Source organism: Ascaphus truei, assembly GCF_040206685.1.
Source record: "Ascaphus truei isolate aAscTru1 chromosome 3 unlocalized genomic scaffold, aAscTru1.hap1 SUPER_3_unloc_9, whole genome shotgun sequence".
In the NCBI taxonomy this organism is placed as follows: domain Eukaryota; kingdom Metazoa; phylum Chordata; class Amphibia; order Anura; family Ascaphidae; genus Ascaphus; species Ascaphus truei.
Genome location: NW_027453832.1, coordinates 318966 through 339650, shown reverse-complemented (window position 1 = coordinate 339650; position 20685 = coordinate 318966). Strand labels below are relative to the sequence as shown.

At 59.6% G+C, this 20685-nt stretch overlaps 1 protein-coding gene across 4 annotated transcripts in view; it reads left to right on the top strand.

Moving 5' to 3' along the window:
• The first annotated feature begins 442 nt into the window (after positions 1–442).
• Positions 443–20685, top strand: part of LOC142473364 (ICOS ligand-like) — a 49851-nt gene continuing 29608 nt past the window's right edge. Inside the window, exon 1 of one of the 4 annotated variants that reach the window (XM_075580600.1) lies at positions 443–594. In XM_075580600.1, the coding sequence (XP_075436715.1) occupies positions 539–594 (56 nt within the window). In that variant the 5' untranslated portion in view covers positions 443–538. Of the gene's footprint in view, positions 669–20685 lie in introns of all 4 variants that reach the window. The other 3 variants (XM_075580599.1, XM_075580602.1, XM_075580601.1) reach the window with 3 other exon arrangements.

Below are 20685 nucleotides of genomic sequence, written 5' to 3'. Positions count from 1 at the left end.
GCTGAGCAAAACTAAGGGGACTTGTGAAATCTGTGTTGGGCACTACGTGCCTGATATTGCTGTAAAATAACCTATAGCGCACAGGAGAGAAGACAAAAATAGGACATTGTGTACTCTGTATAGTGTATGTACTCTGTATAGTGTAAATAGATCATCCCTGCTGTAAATGAATACAAGATGATCGTTTAAATCAGGCAGAGTAAGTAATCTTCGCTGGATCTGTTAGAGGTGATCCGCTCTGTCCGGCTCCGCTGGGATCCTGAGTAGAAATGCAAACCCTGGGTTCAGTCAGGAAAGATCCTCCTCATACAAGGAAGATTCCTCTGATCGGGTAGGATCCGCTGAGATCTCAAATCTAATAATAATAATAATAATAATGGCAATGTGATAAGGAAAAAAGAAAAGATACTCGCGTACAAAAAGATGTAATGAACTGTAACCTTAAAGAGATGTATTCCGCAGATAGAGCACTCCGCACGCTGACTGTGTCCTGCGGCCATCTTGAACCGCGGCAAGAGAAAACGCCCCGCGTCCCTCTATGGCGGAAACTCCGTATACGCAGGCCTTGACATGTCACTGGAAAGTAAGCAGCTGGTGAGACGTCCCGCGTCCCTCTCCGCCGGCACCTCCGAACACGTCCGCGTCACGTGAGGATGAGAGTCCATTATGTGCGTCCCCCGTGTTTCTGTTTAGTGGTTGGCATGTTGCGCTGTTCCGCTTGCCTTGCCGAGCGCCTGAGATTGGCGGCTGCTTGTCGCGCTGGGATAAACCCACCTGTTCCCCGGGGATAAGAGACTGGATGTTTCATACCAGTCTGTGGCCAAAGTTTGAGAATATTTTGATATCAGAAATGATGAGTGAATTGGGGCGGCAGCTCCCACATATCGTAGGGTCTTTGCCTTCTTTATGAATCAAAGATATTGAAGCCTGTAGCATGTAGGGGTTAAAGGAGGGGTCCCCCAGTATTGAGTTGGAAAGATTCAACATCTGGGGGGAGAAAATTTTGAAATATCCAAAGCACAAGAAAAGTGACCAAGTCACAGCGGTCCCTTTAACGCGCGCTCATGGTGAAGATATCATGTAACCAGTCAAGGGGAAAAGATATCCACAGGGAATACTAAGTGTCTAACTCACCCAAATACCTATAAAGAACTGTGTTGGCAAGACGTCAATACAGCTAAAACCAAAAATAATAAACTTGTAATAATCATCTAGCACCGGCCTGCACAATTCCAGTACCCAAGGGCAGCGAGTCAGAGCGCGACTTATCGGGGAGAAGCGTTTCTCGTGCGAGTCAGAGCGCGACTTATCGGGGAGACGCGCTTCTCGTGCGAGTCAGAGCGCGACGGATCGGGGAGAAGCGTTTCTCGTGCGAGTCAGAGCGCGACTGATCGGGGAGAAGCGTTTCTCGTGTGAGTCAGAGCGCGACTGATCGGGGAGAAGCGTTTCTCGTGCAAGTCAGAGCGCGACTGATCGGGGAGAAGCGTTTCTCGTGCGAGTCAGAGCGCGACTTATCGGGGAGACGCGCTTCTCGTGCGAGTCAGAGCGCGACGGATCGGGGAGAAGCGTTTCTCGTGCGAGTCAGAGCGCGACTGATCGGGGAGAAGCGTTTCTCGTGTGAGTCAGAGCGCGACTGATCGGGGAGAAGCGTTTCTCGTGCGAGTCAGAGCGCGACTGATCGGGGAGAAGCGTTTCTCGTGCGAGTCAGAGCACGACTGATCGGGGAGAAGCGTTTCTCGTGCGAGTCAGAGCGAGACTGATCGGGGAGAAGCGTTTCTCGTGCGAGTCAGAGCACGACTGATCGGGGAGAAGCGTTTCTCGTGCGAGTCAGAGCGCGACTGATCGGGGAGAAGTGTCTCTCGTGCGAGTCAGAGCGCGACTGATCGGGGAGAAGCGCTTCTCGTGCGAGTCAGAGCGCGACTGATCGGGGAGAAGCGCTTCTCGTGCGAGTCAGAGCGCGACTTATCGGGGAGAAGCGTTTCTCGTGTGAGTCAGAGCGCGACTGATCGGGGAGAAGCGTTTCTCGTGCGAGTCAGAGCGCGACTGATCAGGGAGAAGGGTTTCTCGTGCGAGTCAGAGCGCGACTGATCGGGGAGAAGCGTTTCTCGTGCGAGTCAGAGCGCGACGGATCGGGGAGAAGCGTTTCTCATGTGAGTCAGAGCGCGACTGATCGGGGAGAAGCGTTTCTCGTGCGAGTCAGAGCGCGACGGATCGGGGAGAAGCGTTTCTCGTGCGAGTCAGAGCGCGACGGATCGGGGAGAAGCGCTTCTCGTGCGAGTCAGAGCGCGACTGATCGGGGAGAAGCGTTTCTCGTGCGAGTCAGAGCGCGACTGATCGGGGAGAAGCGTTTCTCGTGCGAGTCAGAGCGCGACTGATCGGGGAGAAGCGTTTCTCGTGCGAGTCAGAGCGCGACCGATCGGGGAGAAGCGTTTCTCGTGCGAGTCAGAGCGCGACTGATCGGGGAGAAGCGCTTCTCGTGCGAGTCAGAGCGCGACTGATCGGGGAGAAGCGCTTCTCGTGCGAGTCAGAGCGCGACCGATCGGGGAGAAGCGTTTCTCGTGCGAGTCAGAGCGCGACTGATCGGGGAGAAGCGTTTCTCGTGCGAGTCAGAGCGCGACTGATCGGGGAGAAGCGTTTCTCGTGCGAGTCAGAGCGCGACTGATCGGGGAGAAGCGCTTCTCGTGCGAGTCAGAGCGCGACTGATCGGGGAGAAGCGTTTCTCGTGCGAGTCAGAGCGCGACTTATCGGGGAGAAGCGTTTCTCGTGCGAGTCAGAGCGCGACGGATCGGGGAGAAGCGCTTCTCGTGCGAGTCAGAGCGCGACTGATCGGGGAGAAGCGCTTCTCGTGCGAGTCAGAGCGCGACTGATCGGGGAGAAGCATTTCTCGTGCGAGTCAGAGCGCGACTGATCGGGGAGAAGCGTTTCTCGTGCGAGTCAGAGCACGACTGATCGGGGAGAAGCGCTTCTCGTGCGAGTCAGAGCGCGACTGATCGGGGAGAAGCGTTTCTCGTGCGAGTCAGAGCGCGACTGATCAGGGAGAAGCGTTTCACGTGCGAGTCAGAGCGCGACTTATCGGGGAGAAGCGTTTCTCGTGCGAGTCAGAGCGCGACTGATCGGGGAGAAGCGCTTCTCGTGCGAGTCAGAGCGCGACTGATCGGGAGAAGCGTTTCACGTGCGAGTCAGAGCGCGACTGATCGGGGAGAAGCGTTTCTCGTGCGAGTCAGAGCGCGACTGATCGGGGAGAAGCGTTTCTCGTGCGAGTCAGAGCGCGACTGATCGGGGAGAAGCGCTTCTCGTGCGAGTCAGAGCGCGACTTATCGGGGAGAAGCGTTTCTCGTGCGAGTCAGAGCGCGACTGATCGGGGAGAAGCGCTTCTCGTGCGAGTCAGAGCGCGACTGATCGGGGAGAAGCGTTTCTCGTGCGAGTCAGAGCGCGACTGATCGGGGAGAAGCGTTTTCTCGTGTGAGTCAGAGCGCGACTGATCGGGGAGAAGCATTTCTCGTGTGAGTCAGAGCGCGACTGATCAGGGAGAAGCGTTTCTCGTGCGAGTCAGAGCGCGACTGATCAGGGAGAAGCGTTTCTCGTGCGAGTCAGAGCACGACTGATCGGGGAGAAGCGTTTCTCGTGCGAGTCAGAGCGCGACTGATCAGGGAGAAGCGTTTCTCGTGCGAGTCAGAGCGCGACTGATCAGGGAGAAGCGTTTCTCGTGCGAGTCAGAGCACGACTGATCGGGGAGAAGCGTTTCTCGTGCGAGTCAGAGCGCGACTGATCGGGGAGAAGCGCTTCTCGTGCGAGTCAGAGCGCGACTGATCGGGGAGAAGCGTTTCTCGTGCGAGTCAGAGCGCGACTGATCGGGGAGAAGCGCTTCTCGTGCGAGTCAGAGCGCGACTGATCGGGGAGAAGCGTTTCTCGTGTGAGTCAGAGCGCGACTGATCGGGGAGAAGCGTTTCTCGTGCGAGTCAGAGCGCGACTGATCGGGGAGAAGCGCTTCTCGTGCGAGTCAGAGCGCGACTGATCGGGGAGAAGCGCTTCTCGTGCGAGTCAGAGCGCGACTTATCGGGGAGAAGCGTTTCTCGTGCGAGTCAGAGCGCGACTAATCGGGGAGAAGCGTTTCTCGTGCGAGTCAGAGCGCGACTGATCGGGGAGAAGCGTTTCTCGTGCGAGTCAGAGCGAGACTGATCGGGGAGAAGCGTTTTCTCGTGCGAGTCAGAGCGCGACTGATCGGGGAGAAGCGTTTCTCGTGCGAGTCAGAGCGCGACTGATCGGGGAGAAGCGTTTCCCGTGTGTGTCAGAGCGCGACTGATCGGGGAGAAGCGTTTCTCGTGCAAGTCAGAGCGCGACTGATCGGGGAGAAGCGTTTCTCGTGCGAGTCAGAGCACGACTGATCGGGGAGAAGCGTTTCTCGTGCGAGTCAGAGCACGACTGATCGGGGAGAAGCGTTTCTCGTGCGAGTCAGAGCGCGACGGATCGGGGAGAAGCGTTTCTCGTGTTAGTCAGAGCGCGACTGATCGGGGAGAAGCGTTTCTCGTGCGAGTCAGAGCGCGACTGATCGGGGAGAAGCGTTTCTCGTGCGAGTCAGAGCGCGACTGATCGGGGAGAAGCGTTTCTCGTGCGAGTCAGAGCGCGACTGATCGGGGAGAAGCGCTTCTCGTGTGTGTCAGAGCGCGACTGATCGGGGAGAAGCGCTTCTCGTGCGAGTCAGAGCGCGACTGATCGGGGAGAAGCGTTTCTCGTGCGAGTCAGAGCGCGACTGATCGGGGAGAAGCGCTTCTCGTGCGAGTCAGAGCGCGACTGATCAGGGAGAAGCGTTTCCCGTGCGAGTCAGAGCGCGACTGATCGGGGAGAAGCGTTTCTCGTGCGAGTCAGAGCGCGACCGATCGGGGAGAAGCGTTTCTCGTGCGAGTCAGAGCGCGACTGATCAGGGAGAAGCGTTTCCCGTGCGAGTCAGAGCGCGACTGATCGGGGAGAAGCGTTTCTCGTGCGAGTCAGAGCGCGACTGATCAGGGAGAAGCGTTTCCCGTGCGAGTCAGAGCGAGACTGATCGGGGAGAAGCGTTTCTCGTGCGAGTCAGAGCGCGACTGATCGGGGAGAAGCGTTTCTCATGTGAGTCAGAGCGCGACTTATCGGGGAGAAGCGTTTCTCGTGCGAGTCAGAGCGCGACTGATCGGGGAGAAGCGTTTCTCGTGCGAGTCAGAGCGCGACTGATCGGGGAGAAGCGCTTCTCGTGCGAGTCAGAGCGCGACTGATCGGGGAGAAGCGTTTCTCGTGCGAGTCAGAGCGCGACTGATCGGGGAGAAGCGTTTCTCGTGCGAGTCAGAGCGCGACTGATCGGGGAGAAGCGTTTCTCGTGTGAGTCAGAGCGCGACTGATCGGGGAGAAGCGCTTCTCGTGCGAGTCAGAGCGCGACTGATCGGGGAGAAGCGTTTCTCGTGCGATTCAGAGCGCGACTGATCGGGGAGAAGCGTTTCTCGTGCAAGTCAGAGCGCGACTGATCGGGGAGAAGCGCTTCTCGTGCAAGTCAGAGCGCGACTTATCGGGGAGAAGCGTTTCTCGTGCGAGTCAGAGCGCGACGGATCGGGGAGAAGCGCTTCTCGTGCGAGTCAGAGCGCGACTGATCGGGGAGAAGCGTTTCTCGTGCGAGTCAGAGCGCGACGGATCGGGGAGAAGCGTTTCTCGTGCGAGTCAGAGCGCGACTGATCGGGGAGAAGCATTTCTCGTGCGAGTCAGAGCGCGACTGATCAGGGAGAAGCGTTTCCCGTGCGAGTCAGAGCGCGACTGATCGGGGAGAAGCGTTTCTCGTGCGAGTCAGAGCGCGACTGATCGGGGAGAAGCGTTTCTCGTGCGAGTCAGAGCGCGACTTATCGGGGAGAAGCGTTTCTCGTGCGAGTCAGAGCGCGACTGATCGGGGAGAAGCGCTTCTCGTGCGAGTCAGAGCGCGACTGATCGGGGAGAAGCGTTTCTCGTGCGAGTCAGAGCGCGACTGATCGGGGAGAAGCGTTTCTCGTGCGAGTCAGAGCGCGACTGATCGGGGAGAAGCGTTTCTCGTGCGAGTCAGAGCGCGACTGATCGGGGAGAAGCGTTTCTCGTGCGAGTCAGAGCGCGACTGATCGGGGAGAAGCGTTTCTCGTGCGAGTCAGAGCGCGACTGATCGGGGAGAAGCGTTTCTCGTGCGAGTCAGAGCGCGACTGATCGGGGAGAAGCGTTTCTCGTGCGAGTCAGAGCGCGACTGATCGGGGAGAAGCGTTTCTCGTGCGAGTCAGAGCGCGACTGATCGGGGAGAAGCGTTTCTCGTGCGAGTCAGAGAGCGACGGATCGGGGAGAAGCGCTTCTCGTGCGAGTCAGAGCGCGACTGATCGGGGAGAAGCGTTTCTCGTGCGAGTCAGAGAGCGACGGATCGGGGAGAAGCGCTTCTCGTGCGAGTCAGAGTGCGACTTATCGGGGAGAAGCGTTTCTCGTGCGAGTCAGAGCGCGACTGATCGGGGAGAAGCGTTTCTCGTGTGTGTCAGAGCGCGACTGATCGGGGAGAAGCGTTTCTCGTGCGAGTCAGAGCGCGACTGATCGGGGAGAAGCGTTTCTCGTGCGAGTCAGAGCGCGACTGCTCGGGGAGAAGCGTTTCTCGTGTGAGTCAGAGCGCGACTGATCGGGGAGAAGCGTTTCTCGTGCGAGTCAGAGCGCGACTGATCGGGGAGAAGCGTTTCTCGTGCGAGTCAGAGCGCGACTGATCGGGGAGAAGCGTTTCTCGTGTGAGTCAGAGCGCGACTGATCGGGGAGAAGCGTTTCTCGTGCGAGTCAGAGCGCGACTGATCGGGGAGAAGCGTTTCTCGTGCGAGTCAGAGCGCGACTGATCGGGGAGAAGCGTTTCTCGTGCGAGTCAGAGCGCGACTGATCGGGGAGAAGCGTTTCTCGTGCGAGTCAGAGCGCGACTTATCGGGGAGAAGCGTTTCTCGTGTGAGTCAGAGCGCGACTGATCGGGGAGAAGCGTTTCTCGTGCGAGTCAGAGCGCGACTTATCGGGGAGAAGCGTTTCTCGTGCGAGTCAGAGCGCGACTGATCGGGGAGAAGCGTTTCTCGTGCGAGTCAGAGCGCGACTGATCGGGGAGAAGCGTTTCTCGTGCGAGTCAGAGCGCGACTGATCGGGGAGAAGCGCTTCTCGTGTGAGTCAGAGCGCGACTGATCGGGGAGAAGCGCTTCTCGTGTGAGTCAGAGCGCGACTGATCGGGGAGACGCGCTTCTCGTGCGAGTCAGAGCGCGACTGATCGGGGAGAAGCGTTTCTCGTGCGAGTCAGAGCGCGACTGATCGGGGAGAAGCGTTTCTCGTGTGTGTCAGAGCGCGACTGATCGGGGAGAAGCGTTTTCTCGTGCGAGTCAGAGCGCGACTGATCGGGGAGAAGCGTTTCTCGTGCGAGTCAGAGCGCGACTGATCGGGGAGAAGCGCTTCTCGTGCGAGTCAGAGCGCGACTGATCAGGGAGAAGCGTTTCTCGTGCGAGTCAGAGCGCGACGGATCGGGGAGAAGCGTTTCTCGTGCGAGTCAGAGCGCGACTGATCGGGGAGAAGTGTTTCTCGTGCGAGTCAGAGCGCGACTGATCGGGGAGAAGCGTTTTCTCGTGCGAGTCAGAGTGCGACTTATCGGGGAGAAGCGTTTCTCGTGCGAGTCAGAGCGCGACTGATCGGGGAGAAGCGCTTCTCGTGCGAGTCAGAGCGCGACGGATCGGGGAGAAGCGTTTCTCGTGCGAGTCAGAGCGCGACTGATCGGGGAGAAGCGCTTCTCGTGTGAGTCAGAGCGCGACTTATCGGGGAGAAGCGTTTCTCGTGTGAGTCAGAGCGCGACTGATCGGGGAGAAGCGTTTCTCGTGCGAGTCAGAGCGCGACTGATCGGGGAGAAGCGTTTCTCGTGCGAGTCAGAGCGCGACTGATCGGGGAGAAGCGTTTCTCGTGTGAGTCAGAGCGCGACTTATCGGGGAGAAGCGTTTCTCGTGTGAGTCAGAGCGCGACTGATCGGGGAGAAGCGTTTCTCGTGTGTGTCAGAGCGCGACTGATCGGGGAGAAGCGTTTTCTCGTGCGAGTCAGAGCGCGACTGATCGGGGAGAAGCGTTTCACGTGCGAGTCAGAGCGCGACTGATCGGGGAGAAGCGCTTCTCGTGCGAGTCAGAGCGCGACTGATCGGGGAGAAGCGCTTCTCGTGCGAGTCAGAGCGCGACTGATCGGGGAGAAGCGTTTCTCGTGTGAGTCAGAGCGCGACTGATCGGGGAGAAGCGTTTCTCGTGCGAGTCAGAGCGCGACTGATCGGGGAGAAGCGTTTCTCGTGCGAGTCAGAGCGCGACTGATCGGGGAGAAGCGCTTCTCGTGTTAGTCAGAGCGCGACTGATCGGGGAGAAGCGTTTCTCGTGCGAGTCAGAGCGCGACTGATCGGGGAGAAGCGTTTCTCGTGCGAGTCAGAGCGCGACTTATCGGGGAGACGCGTTTCTCGTGCGAGTCAGAGCGCGACTGATCGGGGAGAAGCGTTTCACGTGCGAGTCAGAGCGCGACTGATCGGGGAGAAGCGCTTCTCGTGTGAGTCAGAGCGCGACTGATCAGGGAGAAGCGTTTCTCGTGCGAGTCAGAGCGCGACTGATCGGGGAGAAGCGTTTCTCGTGTGAGTCAGAGCGAGACTGATCGGGGAGAAGCGTTTCTCGTGCGAGTCAGAGCGCGACTGATCGGGGAGAAGCGTTTCTCGTGCGAGTCAGAGCGCGACTGATCGGGGAGAAGCGTTTCTCGTGCGAGTCAGAGCGCGACTGATCGGGGAGAAGCGTTTCTCGTGCGAGTCAGAGCGCGACTGATCGGGGAGAAGCGCTTCTCGTGCGAGTCAGAGCGCGACTGATCGGGGAGAAGCGTTTCACGTGCGAGTCAGAGCGCGACTGATCGGGGAGAAGCGTTTCTCGTGCATCAGAGCGCGACTGATCGGGGAGAAGCGTTTCACGTGCGAGTCAGAGCGCGACTGATCGGGGAGAAGCGCTTCTCGTGCGAGTCAGAGCGCGACTGATCGGGGAGAAGCGTTTCTCGTGCATCAGAGCGCGACTGATCGGGGAGAAGTGTTTCTCGTGCGAGTCAGAGCGCGACCGATCGGGGAGAAGCGCTTCTCGTGCGAGTCAGAGCGCGACTGATCGGGGAGAAGCGTTTCTCGTGTGAGTCAGAGCGCGACTGATCGGGGAGAAGCGTTTTCTCGTGCGAGTCAGAGCGCGACTGCTCGGGGAGAAGCGTTTCTCGTGCGAGTCAGAGCGCGACTGATCGGGGAGAAGCGCTTCTCGTGTGAGTCAGAGCGCGACTGATCGGGGAGAAGCGTTTCTCGTGCGAGTCAGAGCGCGACTGATCGGGAGAAGCGCTTCTCGTGCGAGTCAGAGCGCGACTGATCGGGGAGAAGCCCTTCTCGTGCGAGTCAGAGCGCGACTGATCGGGGAGAAGCGTTTCTCGTGTTAGTCAGAGCGCGACTGATCGGGGAGAAGTGTTTCTCGTGCGAGTCAGAGCGCGACTGATCGGGGAGAAGCGTTTCTCGTGCGAGTCAGAGCGCGACTTATCAGGGGGAGAAGCGCTTCTCGTGTGAGTCAGAGCGCGACTGATTGGGGAGAAGCGTTTCTCGTGCGAGTCAGAGCGAGACTGATCGGGGAGAAGCGTTTCTCGTGCGAGTCAGAGCGCGACCGATCGGGGAGAAGCGTTTCTCGTGCGAGTCAGAGCGCGACTTATCGGGGAGAAGCGTTTCTCGTGCGAGTCAGAGCGCGACTGATCGGGGAGAAGCGTTTCTCGTGCGAGTCAGAGCGAGACTGATCGGGGAGAAGCGTTTCTCGTGCGAGTCAGAGCGAGACTGATCGGGGAGAAGCGTTTCTCGTGCGAGTCAGAGCGCGACCGATCGGGGAGAAGCGTTTCTCGTGCGAGTCAGAGCGCGACTGATCGGGGAGAAGCGTTTCTCGTGCGAGTCAGAGCGCGACTGATCGGGGAGAAGCGTTTCTCGTGTGAGTCAGAGAGCGACGGATCGGGGAGAAGCGTTTCTCGTGTGAGTCAGAGCGAGACTGATCGGGGAGAAGCGTTTCTCGTGCGAGTCAGAGCGCGACTGATCGGGGAGAAGCGTTTCTCGTGCGAGTCAGAGCGCGACTGATCGGGGAGAAGCGTTTCTCGTGCGAGTCAGAGCGCGACCGATCGGGGAGAAGCGTTTCTCGTGCGAGTCAGAGCGCGACCGATCGGGGAAAAGCGTTACACGTGCGAGTCAGAGCGCGACCGATCGGGGAGAAGCGTTTCTCGTGCAAGTCAGAGCGCGACTTATCGGGGAGAAGCGTTTCTCGTGCGAGTCAGAGCGCGACTGATCGGGGAGAAGCGTTTCTCGTGCGAGTCAGAGCGCGACCGATCGGGGAGAAGCGTTTCTCGTGCGAGTCAGAGCGCGACTGATCGGGGAGAAGCGCTTCTCGTGCGAGTCAGAGCGCGACCGATCGGGGAGAAGCGTTTCTCGTGCGAGTCAGAGCGCGACTGATCGGGGAGAAGCGTTTCTCGTGCGAGTCAGAGCGCGACTGATCGGGGAGAAGCGTTTCTCGTGCGAGTCAGAGCGCGACCGATCGGGGAGAAGCGTTTCTCGTGCGAGTCAGAGCGCGACTGATCGGGGAGAAGCGCTTCTCGTGCGAGTCAGAGCGCGACTGATCGGGGAGAAGCGCTTCTCGTGCGAGTCAGAGCGCGACTTATCAGGGGGAGAAGCGTTTCTCGTGCGAGTCAGAGCGCGACTGATCGGGGAGAAGCGTTTCTCGTGCGAGTCAGAGCGCGACTGATCAGGGAGAAGCGTTTCTCGTGTGAGTCAGAGCGCGACTGATCGGGGAGAAGCGTTTCTCGTGCGAGTCAGAGCGCGACTGATCGGGGAGAAGCGTTTCTCGTGCGAGTCAGAGCGCGACTGATCGGGGAGAAGCGTTTCTCGTGTGAGTCAGAGCGCGACTGATCGGGGAGAAGCGTTTCTCGTGCGAGTCAGAGCGCGACTGATCGGGGAGAAGCGCTTCTCGTGCGAGTCAGAGCGCGACTTATCGGGGAGAAGCGTTTCTCGTGCGAGTCAGAGCGCGACTGATCGGGGAGAAGCGCTTCTCGTGCGAGTCAGAGCGCGACTGATCGGGGAGAAGCGTTTCTCGTGCGAGTCAGAGCGCGACTGATCGGGGAGAAGCGTTTCTCGTGCGAGTCAGAGCGCGACTGATCGGGGAGAAGCGTTTCTCGTGCAAGTCAGAGCGCGACTTATCGGGGAGAAGCGTTTCTCGTGCGAGTCAGAGCGCGACTGATCGGGGAGAAGCGTTTCTCGTGCGAGTCAGAGCGCGACTCATCGGGGAGAAGCGCTTCTCGTGCGAGTCAGAGCGCGATTTATCGGGGAGAAGCGTTTCTCGTGCGAGTCAGAGCGCGACTGATCGGGGAGAAGCGTTTCCCGTGTGTGTCAGAGCGCGACTGATCAGGGAGAAGCGTTTCTCGTGCGAGTCAGAGCGCGACTGATCGGGGAGAAGCGCTTCTCGTGCGAGTCAGAGCGCGACTGATCGGGGAGAAGCGTTTCTCGTGCGAGTCAGAGCGTGACTGATCGGGGAGAAGCGTTTCTCGTGCGAGTCAGAGCGCGACTGATCGGGGAGAAGCGTTTCACGTGCAAGTCAGAGCGCGACTGATCGGGGAGAAGGGTTTCTCGTGCGAGTCAGAGCGCGACTGATCGGGGAGAAGCGTTTCTCGTGTGAGTCAGAGCGCGACTGATCGGGGAGAAGCGCTTCTCGTGCGAGTCAGAGCGCGACGGATCGGGGAGAAGCGTTTCTCGTGCGAGTCAGAGCGCGACTGATCGGGGAGAAGCGTTTCTCGTGTGTGTCAGAGCGCGACTGATCGGGGAGAAGCGCTTCTCGTGCGAGTCAGAGAGCGACTGATCGGGGAGAAGCGTTTCACGTGTGTGTCAGAGCGCGACTGATCGGGGAGAAGCGTTTCTCGTGCGAGTCAGAGCGCGACTGATCGGGGAGAAGCGTTTCTCGTGTGAGTCAGAGCGCGACTGATCGGGGAGAAGCGCTTCTCGTGTGAGTCAGAGCGCGACGGATCGGGGAGAAGCGTTTCTCGTGCGAGTCAGAGCGCGACTGATCGGGGAGAAGCGCTTCTCGTGCGAGTCAGAGCGCGACTGATCGGGGAGAAGCGTTTCTCGTGCGAGTCAGAGCGCGACTGATCGGGGAGAAGCGCTTCTCGTGCGAGTCAGAGCGCGACTGATCGGGGAGAAGCGTTTCTCGTGCGATTCAGAGCGCGACTGATCGGGGAAAAGCGTTTCACGTGCGAGTCAGAGCGCGACCGATCGGGGAGAAGCGTTTCTCGTGCGAGTCAGAGCGCGACTGATCGGGGAGAAGCGTTTCTCGTGCATCAGAGCGCGACCGATCGGGGAAAAGCGTTTCACGTGCGAGTCAGAGCGCGACCGATCGGGGAGAAGCGTTTCTCGTGCGAGTCAGAGCGCGACTGATCGGGGAGAAGCGTTTCTCGTGCGAGTCAGAGCGCGACTGATCGGGGAGAAGCGCTTCTCGTGCGAGTCAGAGCGCGACTGATCGGGGAGAAGCGCTTCTCGTGCGAGTCAGAGCGCGACTGATCGGGGAGAAGCGCTTCTCGTGTGAGTCAGAGCGCGACTGATCGGGGAGAAGCGTTTCTCGTGCGAGTCAGAGCGCGACTGATCGGGGAGAAGCGTTTCTCGTGCGAGTCAGAGCGTGACTGATCGGGGAGAAGTGTTTCTCGTGCGAGTCAGAGCGCGACGGATAGGGGAGAAGCGTTTCTCGTGTGAGTCAGAGCGAGACTGATCGGGGAGAAGCGTTTCACGTGCGAGTCAGAGCGCGACTGATCGGGGAGAAGCGTTTCTCGTGCGAGTCAGAGCGCGACTGATCGGGGAGAAGCGTTTCACGTGCGAGTCAGAGCGCGACTGATCGGGGAGAAGCGTTTCACGTGCGAGTCAGAGCGCGACTGATCGGGGAGAAGCGTTTCACGTGCGAGTCAGAGCGCGACTGATCGGGGAGAAGCGTTTCTCGTGCGAGTCAGAGCGCGACTGATCGGGGAGAAGCGTTTCACGTGCGAGTCAGAGCGCGACTGATCTTGGAGAAGCGTTTCTCGTGCGAGTCAGAGCGCGACTGATCGGGGAGAAGCGTTTCTCGTGCGAGTCAGAGCGCGACTGATCGGGGAGAAGCGTTTCTCGTGCGAGTCAGAGCGTGACTGATCGGGGAGAAGCGTTTCTCGTGCGAGTCAGAGCGCGACTGATCGGGGAGAAGCGTTTCTCGTGTGAGTCAGAGCGCGACTGATCGGGGAGAAGCGTTTCTCGTGCGAGTCAGAGCGCGACTGATCGGGGAGAAGCGTTTCACGTGCGAGTCAGAGCGCGACTGATCGGGGAGAAGCGTTTCTCGTGTGTGTCAGAGCGCGACTGATCGGGGAGAAGCGTTTCTCGTGCGAGTCAGAGCGCGACTGATCGGGGAGAAGCGTTTCCCGTGCGAGTCAGAGCGCGACTGATCGGGGAGAAGCGTTTCTCGTGCGAGTCAGAGCGCGACTGATCGGGGAGAAGTGTTTCTCGTGCGAGTCAGAGCGCGACCGATCGGGGAGAAGCGTTTCTCGTGCGAGTCAGAGCGCGACTGATCGGGGAGAAGCGTTTCTCGTGCGAGTCAGAGCGCGACTGATCGGGGAGAAGCGTTTCCCGTGTGTGTCAGAGCGCGACTGATCGGGGAGAAGCGTTTCCCGTGTGTGTCAGAGCGCGACTGATCGGGGAGAAGCGTTTCTCGTGCGAGTCATAGCGCGACTGATCGGGGAGAAGCGTTTCACGTGCGAGTCAGAGCGCGACTGATCGGGGAGAAGCGCTTCTCGTGTGAGTCAGAGAGCGACGGATCGGGGAGAAGCGTTTCACGTGCGAGTCAGAGCGCGACTGATCGGGGAGAAGCGTTTCTCGTGCGAGTCAGAGCACGACTGATCGGGGAGAAGCGTTTCTCGTGCGAGTCAGAGCGCGACTTATCGGGGAGACGCGCTTCTCGTGCGAGTCAGAGCGCGACGGATCGGGGAGAAGCGTTTCTCGTGTGAGTCAGAGCGCGACTGATCGGGGAGAAGCGTTTCTCGTGTGAGTCAGAGCGCGACTGATCGGGGAGAAGCGTTTCTCGTGTGAGTCAGAGAGCGACGGATCGGGGAGAAGCGTTTCACGTGCGAGTCAGAGCGCGACTGATCGGGGAGAAGCGTTTCTCGTGCGAGTCAGAGAGCGACTGATCGGGGAGAAGCGTTTCTCGTGCGAGTCAGAGCGCGACTGATCGGGGAGAAGCGCTTCTCGTGTGAGTCAGAGCGCGACTGATCGGGGAGAAGCGCTTCTCGTGTGAGTCAGAGCGCGACTGATCGGGGAGAAGCGTTTCTCGTGCGAGTCAGAGCGCGACTGATCGGGGAGAAGCGTTTCTCGTGCGAGTCAGAGTGCGACTAATCGGGGAGAAGCGCTTCTCGTGCGAGTCAGAGCGCGACTAATCGGGGAGAAGCGTTTCTCGTGTGAGTCAGAGCGCGACTGATCGGGGAGAAGCGTTTCTCATGTGAGTCAGAGCGCGACTTATCGGGGAGAAGCGTTTCTCGTGCGAGTCAGAGCGCGACGGATCGGGGAGAAGCGTTTCTCGTGCGAGTCAGAGCGCGACTGATCGGGGAGAAGCGTTTCTCGTGCGAGTCAGAGCGCGACGGATCGGGGAGAAGTGTTTCTCGTGCGAGTCAGAGCGCGACTTATCGGGGAGAAGCGTTTCTCGTGCGAGTCAGAGCGCGACTTATCGGGGAGAAGCGTTTCTCGTGCGAGTCAGAGCGCGACCGATCGGGAAGAAGTGTTTCTCGTGCGAGTCAGAGCGCGACTTATCGGGGAGAAGCGTTTCTCGTGCGAGTCAGAGCGCGACTGATCGGGGAGAAGCGTTTCTCGTGCGAGTCAGAGCGCGACTGATCGGGGAGAAGCGTTTCTCGTGTGAGTCAGAGCGCGACTGATCGGGGAGAAGCGCTTCTCGTGCGAGTCAGAGCGCGACTGATCGGGGAGAAGCGTTTCTCGTGCGAGTCAGAGCGCGACTGATCGGGGAGAAGCGTTTCTCGTGCGAGTCAGAGCGCGACTGATCGGGGAGAAGCGTTTCTCGTGCAAGTCAGAGCGCGACTTATCGGGGAGAAGCGTTTCTCGTGCGAGTCAGAGCGCGACTCATCGGGGAGAAGCGCTTCTCGTGCGAGTCAGAGCGCGATTTATCGGGGAGAAGCGTTTCTCGTGCGAGTCAGAGCGCGACTGATCGGGGAGAAGCGTTTCTCGTGCGAGTCAGAGCGCGACTGATCGGGGAGAAGCGTTTCTCGTGCGAGTCAGAGCGCGACTGATCGGGGAGAAGCGCTTCTCGTGTGAGTCAGAGCGCGACTGATCGGGGAGAAGCGCTTCTCGTGCGAGTCAGAGCGAGACTGATCGGGGAGAAGCGTTTCTCGTGCGAGTCAGAGCGCGACTGATCGGGGAGAAGCGCTTCTCGTGTGAGTCAGAGCGCGACTGATCGGGGAGAAGCGTTTCTCGTGCGAGTCAGAGCGCGACTGATCGGGGAGAAGCGTTTCTCGTGCGAGTCAGAGTGCGACTGATCAGGGAGAAGCGTTTCTCGTGCGAGTCAGAGCGCGACCGATCGGGGAGAAGCGTTTCTCGTGCGAGTCAGAGCGCGACTGATCAGGGAGAAGCGTTTCCCGTGCGAGTCAGAGCGCGACTGATCGGGGAGAAGCGTTTCTCGTGCATCAGAGCGCGACTGATCGGGGAGACGCGCTTCTCGTGCAAGTCAGAGCGCGACTGATCGGGGAGAAGCGTTTCTCGTGCGAGTCAGAGCGCGACTGATCGGGGAGAAGCGTTTCTCGTGCGAGTCAGAGCGCGACTGATCGGGGAGAAGCGTTTCTCGTGCGATTCAGAGCGCGACTGATCGGGGAAAAGCGTTTCACGTGCGAGTCAGAGCGCGACCGATCGGGGAGAAGCGTTTCTCGTGCGAGTCAGAGCGCGACTGATCGGGGAGAAGCGTTTCTCGTGTGTGTCAGAGCGCGACTGATCGGGGAGAAGCGTTTCTCGTGCGAGTCAGAGCGCGACTGATCGGGGAGAAGCGTTTCTCGTGCGAGTCAGAGCGCGACTGATCGGGGAGAAGCGTTTCTCGTGCATCAGAGCGCGACCGATCGGGGAAAAGCGTTTCACGTGCGAGTCAGAGCGCGACCGATCGGGGAGAAGCGTTTCTCGTGCGAGTCAGAGCGCGATTGATCAGGGAGAAGCGTTTCTCGTGCGAGTCAGAGCGCGACTGATCGGGGAGAAGCGTTTCTCGTGCGAGTCAGAGCGCGATTGATCAGGGAGAAGCGTTTCTCGTGCGAGTCAGAGCGCGACTGATCGGGGAGAAGCGTTTCTCGTGCGAGTCAGAGCGCGACGGATCGGGGAGAAGCGTTTCTCGTGCGAGTCAGAGCGCGACTGATCGGGGAGAAGCGCTTCTCGTGCGAGTCAGAGCGCGACTGATCGGGGAGAAGCGTTTCTCGTGCGAGTCAGAGCGCGACTGATCGGGGAGAAGCGTTTCTCGTGCGAGTCAGAGCGCGACTGATCGGGGAGAAGCGTTTCTCGTGCGAGTCAGAGCGCGACTGATCGGGGAGAAGCGCTTCTCGTGCGAGTCAGAGCGCGACTGATCGGGGAGAAGCGCTTCTCGTGCGAGTCAGAGCGCGACTGATCGGGGAGAAGCGCTTCTCGTGTGAGTCAGAGCGCGACTGATCGGGGAGAAGCGCTTCTCGTGCGAGTCAGAGCGTGACTGATCGGGGAGAAGTGTTTCTCGTGCGAGTCAGAGCGCGACGGATAGGGGAGAAGCGTTTCTCGTGTGAGTCAGAGCGAGACTGATCGGGGAGAAGCGTTTCACGTTCGAGTCAGAGCGCGACTGATCGGGGAGAAGCGTTTCTCGTGCGAGTCAGAGCGCGACTGATCGGGGAGAAGCGTTTCACGTGCGAGTCAGAGCGCGACTGATCGGGGAGAAGCGTTTCACGTGCGAGTCAGAGCGCGACTGATCGGGGAGAAGCGTTTCACGTGCGAGTCAGAGCGCGACTGATCGGGGAGAAGCGTTTCTCGTGCGAGTCAGAGCGCGACTGATCGGGGAGAAGCGTTTCACGTGCGAGTCAGAGCGCGACTGATCTTGGAGAAGCGTTTCTCGTGCGAGTCAGAGCGCGACTGATCGGGGAGAAGCGTTTCTCGTGCGAGTCAGAGCGCGACTGATCGGGGAGAAGCGTTTCTCGTGCGAGTCAGAGCGTGACTGATCGGGGAGAAGCGTTTCTCGTGCGAGTCAGAGCGCGACTGATCGGGGAGAAGCGTTTCTCGTGTGAGTCAGAGCGCGACTGATCGGGGAGAAGCGTTTCTCGTGCGAGTCAGAGCGCGACTGATCGGGGAGAAGCGTTTCACGTGCGAGTCAGAGCGCGACTGATCGGGGAGAAGCGTTTCTCGTGTGTGTCAGAGCGCGACTGATCGGGGAGAAGCGTTTCTCGTGCGAGTCAGAGCGCGACTGATCGGGGAGAAGCGTTTCCCGTGCGAGTCAGAGCGCGACTGATCGGGGAGAAGCGTTTCTCGTGCGAGTCAGAGCGCGACTGATCGGGGAGAAGCGTTTCTCGTGTGAGTCAGAGAGCGACGGATCGGGGAGAAGCGTTTCTCGTGCGAGTCAGAGCACGACTGATCGGGGAGAAGCGTTTCACGTGCGAGTCAGAGCGCGACTGATCGGGGAGAAGCGTTTCTCGTGCGAGTCAGAGCGCGACTGATCGGGGAGAAGCGTTTTCTCGTGCGAGTCAGAGTGCGACTAATCGGGGAGAAGCGTTTCTCGTGCGAGTCAGAGCGCGACTTATCGGGGAGAAGCGTTTCCCGTGCGAGTCAGAGCGCGACTGATCGGGGAGAAGCGTTTCTCGTGCGAGTCAGAGCGCGACTGATCGGGGAGAAGCGTTTCTCGTGCGAGTCAGAGCGCGACTGATCGGGGAGAAGCGTTTCTCGTGTGTGTCAGAGCGCGACTGATCGGGGAGAAGCGCTTCTCGTGCGAGTCAGAGCGCGACTGATCGGGGAGAAGCGTTTCTCGTGCGAGTCAGAGCGCGACTGATCGGGGAGAAGCGTTTCTCGTGCGAGTCAGAGCACGACTGATCGGGGAGAAGCGTTTCTCGTGTGTGTCAGAGCGCGACTGATCGGGGAGAAGCGCTTCTCGTGCGAGTCAGAGCGCGACTGATCGGGGAGAAGCGTTTCTCGTGCGAGTCAGAGCGCGACTGATCGGGGAGAAGCGTTTCTCGTGCGAGTCAGAGCGCGACTGATCGGGGAGAAGCGTTTCTCGTGCGAGTCAGAGCGCGACTGATCGGGGAGAAGCGTTTCTCGTGCGAGTCAGAGCGCGACTGATCGGGGAGAAGCGTTTCTCGTGTGAGTCAGAGCGCGACTGATCGGGGAGAAGCGTTTCACGTGCGAGTCAGAGCGCGACTGATCGGGGAGAAGCGCTTCTCGTGTGAGTCAGAGCGCGACTGATCGGGGAGAAGCGTTTCTCGTGTGAGTCAGAGCGCGACTGATCGAGGAGAAGCGTTTCTCGTGCGAGTCAGAGCGCGACTGATCGGGGAGAAGCGTTTCTCGTGTGAGTCAGAGCGCGACTGATCGGGGAGAAGCGTTTCACGTGTGAGTCAGAGCGCGACTAATCGGGGAGAAGCGTTTCTCGTGCGAGTCAGAGCGCGACTGATCGGGGAGAAGCGCTTCTCGTGTGAGTCAGAGCGCGACTGATCGGGGAGAAGCGTTTCTCGTGTGAGTCAGAGCGCGACTGATCGGGGAGAAGCGTTTCTCGTGCGAGTCAGAGCGCGACTGATCGGGGAGAAGCGCTTCTCGTGCGAGTCAGAGCGTGACTGATCGGGGAGAAGCGTTTCTCGTGCGAGTCAGAGCGCGACTGATCGGGGAGAAGCGCTTCTCGTGCGAGTCAGAGCGCGACTGATCGGGGAGAAGCGCTTCTCGTGCGAGTCAGAGCGCGACTGATCGGGGAGAAGCGTTTCTCGTGCGAGTCAGAGCGCGACTGATCGGGGAGAAGCGTTTCTCGTGCGAGTCAGAGCGCGACTGATCGGGGAGAAGCGTTTCTCGTGCGAGTCAGAGCGCGACGGATCGGGGAGAAGCGTTTCTCGTGCGAGTCAGAGCGCGACTGATCGGGGAGAAGCGCTTCTCGTGTGAGTCAGAGCGCGACTGATCGGGGAGAAGCGCTTCTCGTGCGAGTCAGAGCGCGACTGATCGGGGAGAAGCGTTTCTCGTGCGAGTCAGAGCGCGACTGATCGGGGAGAAGCGTTTCTCGTGTGAGTCAGAGCGCGACTGATCGGGGAGAAGCGTTTCTCGTGCGAGTCAGAGCGCGACTGATCGGGGAGAAGCGTTTCTCGTGTGAGTCAGAGCGCGACTGATCGGGGAGAAGCGCTTCTCGTGCGAGTCAGAGCGCGACTGATCGGGGAGAAGCGTTTCTCGTGCGAGTCAGAGCGCGACTGATCGGGGAAAAGCGTTTCTCGTGCGAGTCAGAGCGCGACTGATCGGGGAGAAGTGTTTCTCGTGCGAGTCAGAGCGCGACTGATCGGGGAGAAGCGTTTCTCGTGCGAGTCAGAGCGCGACTAATCGGGGAGAAGCGTTTCTCGTGTGAGTCAGAGCGCGACTGATCGGGGAGAAGCGTTTCTCGTGCATCAGAGCGCGACTGATCGGGGAGAAGCGTTTCTCGTGTGAGTCAGAGCGCGACTGATCGGGGAGAAGCGTTTCTCGTGCGAGTCAGAGCGCGACTTATCGGGGAGAAGCGCTTCTCGTGCATCAGAGCGCGACTGATCGGGGAGAAGCGTTTCTCGTGCGAGTCAGAGCGCGACTGATCGGGGAGAAGCGTTTCTCGTGCGAGTCAGAGCGCGACTGATCGGGGAGAAGCGCTTCTCGTGCGAGTCAGAGCGCGACTGATCGGGGAGAAGCGTTTCTCGTGCGAGTCAGAGCGCGACTGATCGGGGAGAAGCGTTTCTCGTGCGAGTCAGAGCGCGACTGATCGAGGAGAAGCGTTTCCCGTGCGAGTCAGAGCGCGATTGATCAGGGAGAAGCGTTTCTCGTGTGAGTCAGAGCGCGACTGATCGGGGAGAAGCGTTTCACGTGCGAGTCAGAGCGCGACTGATCGGGGAGAAGCGTTTCTCGTGCGAGTCAGAGCGCGACTGATCGGGGAGAAGCGTTTCTCGTGCGAGTCAGAGCGCGACTGATCAGGGAGAAGCGTTTCTCGTGCGAGTCAGAGCGCGACTGATCGGGGAGAAGCGTTTCTCGTGTGAGTCAGAGCGCGACTGATCGGGGAGAAGCGTTTCACGTGCGAGTCAGAGCGCGACTGATCGGGGAGAAGCGCTTCTCGTGCGAGTCAGAGCGCGACTTATCGGGGAGAAGCGTTTCTCGTGCGAGTCAGAGCGCGACCGATCGGGAAGAAGTGTTTCTCGTGCGAGTCAGAGCGCGACTTATCGGGGAGAAGCGCTTCTCGTGCATCAGAGCGAGACTGATCGGGGAGAAGCGCTTCTCATGTGAGTCAGAGCGCGACTGATCGGGGAGAAGCGCTTCTCATGTGAGTCAGAGCGCGACTGATCGGGGAGAAGCGTTTCTCATGTGAGTCAGAGCACGACTGATCGGGGAGAAGCGCTTCTCGTGCGAGTCAGAGCGCGACTGATCGGGGAGAAGCGCTTCTCATGTGAGTCAGA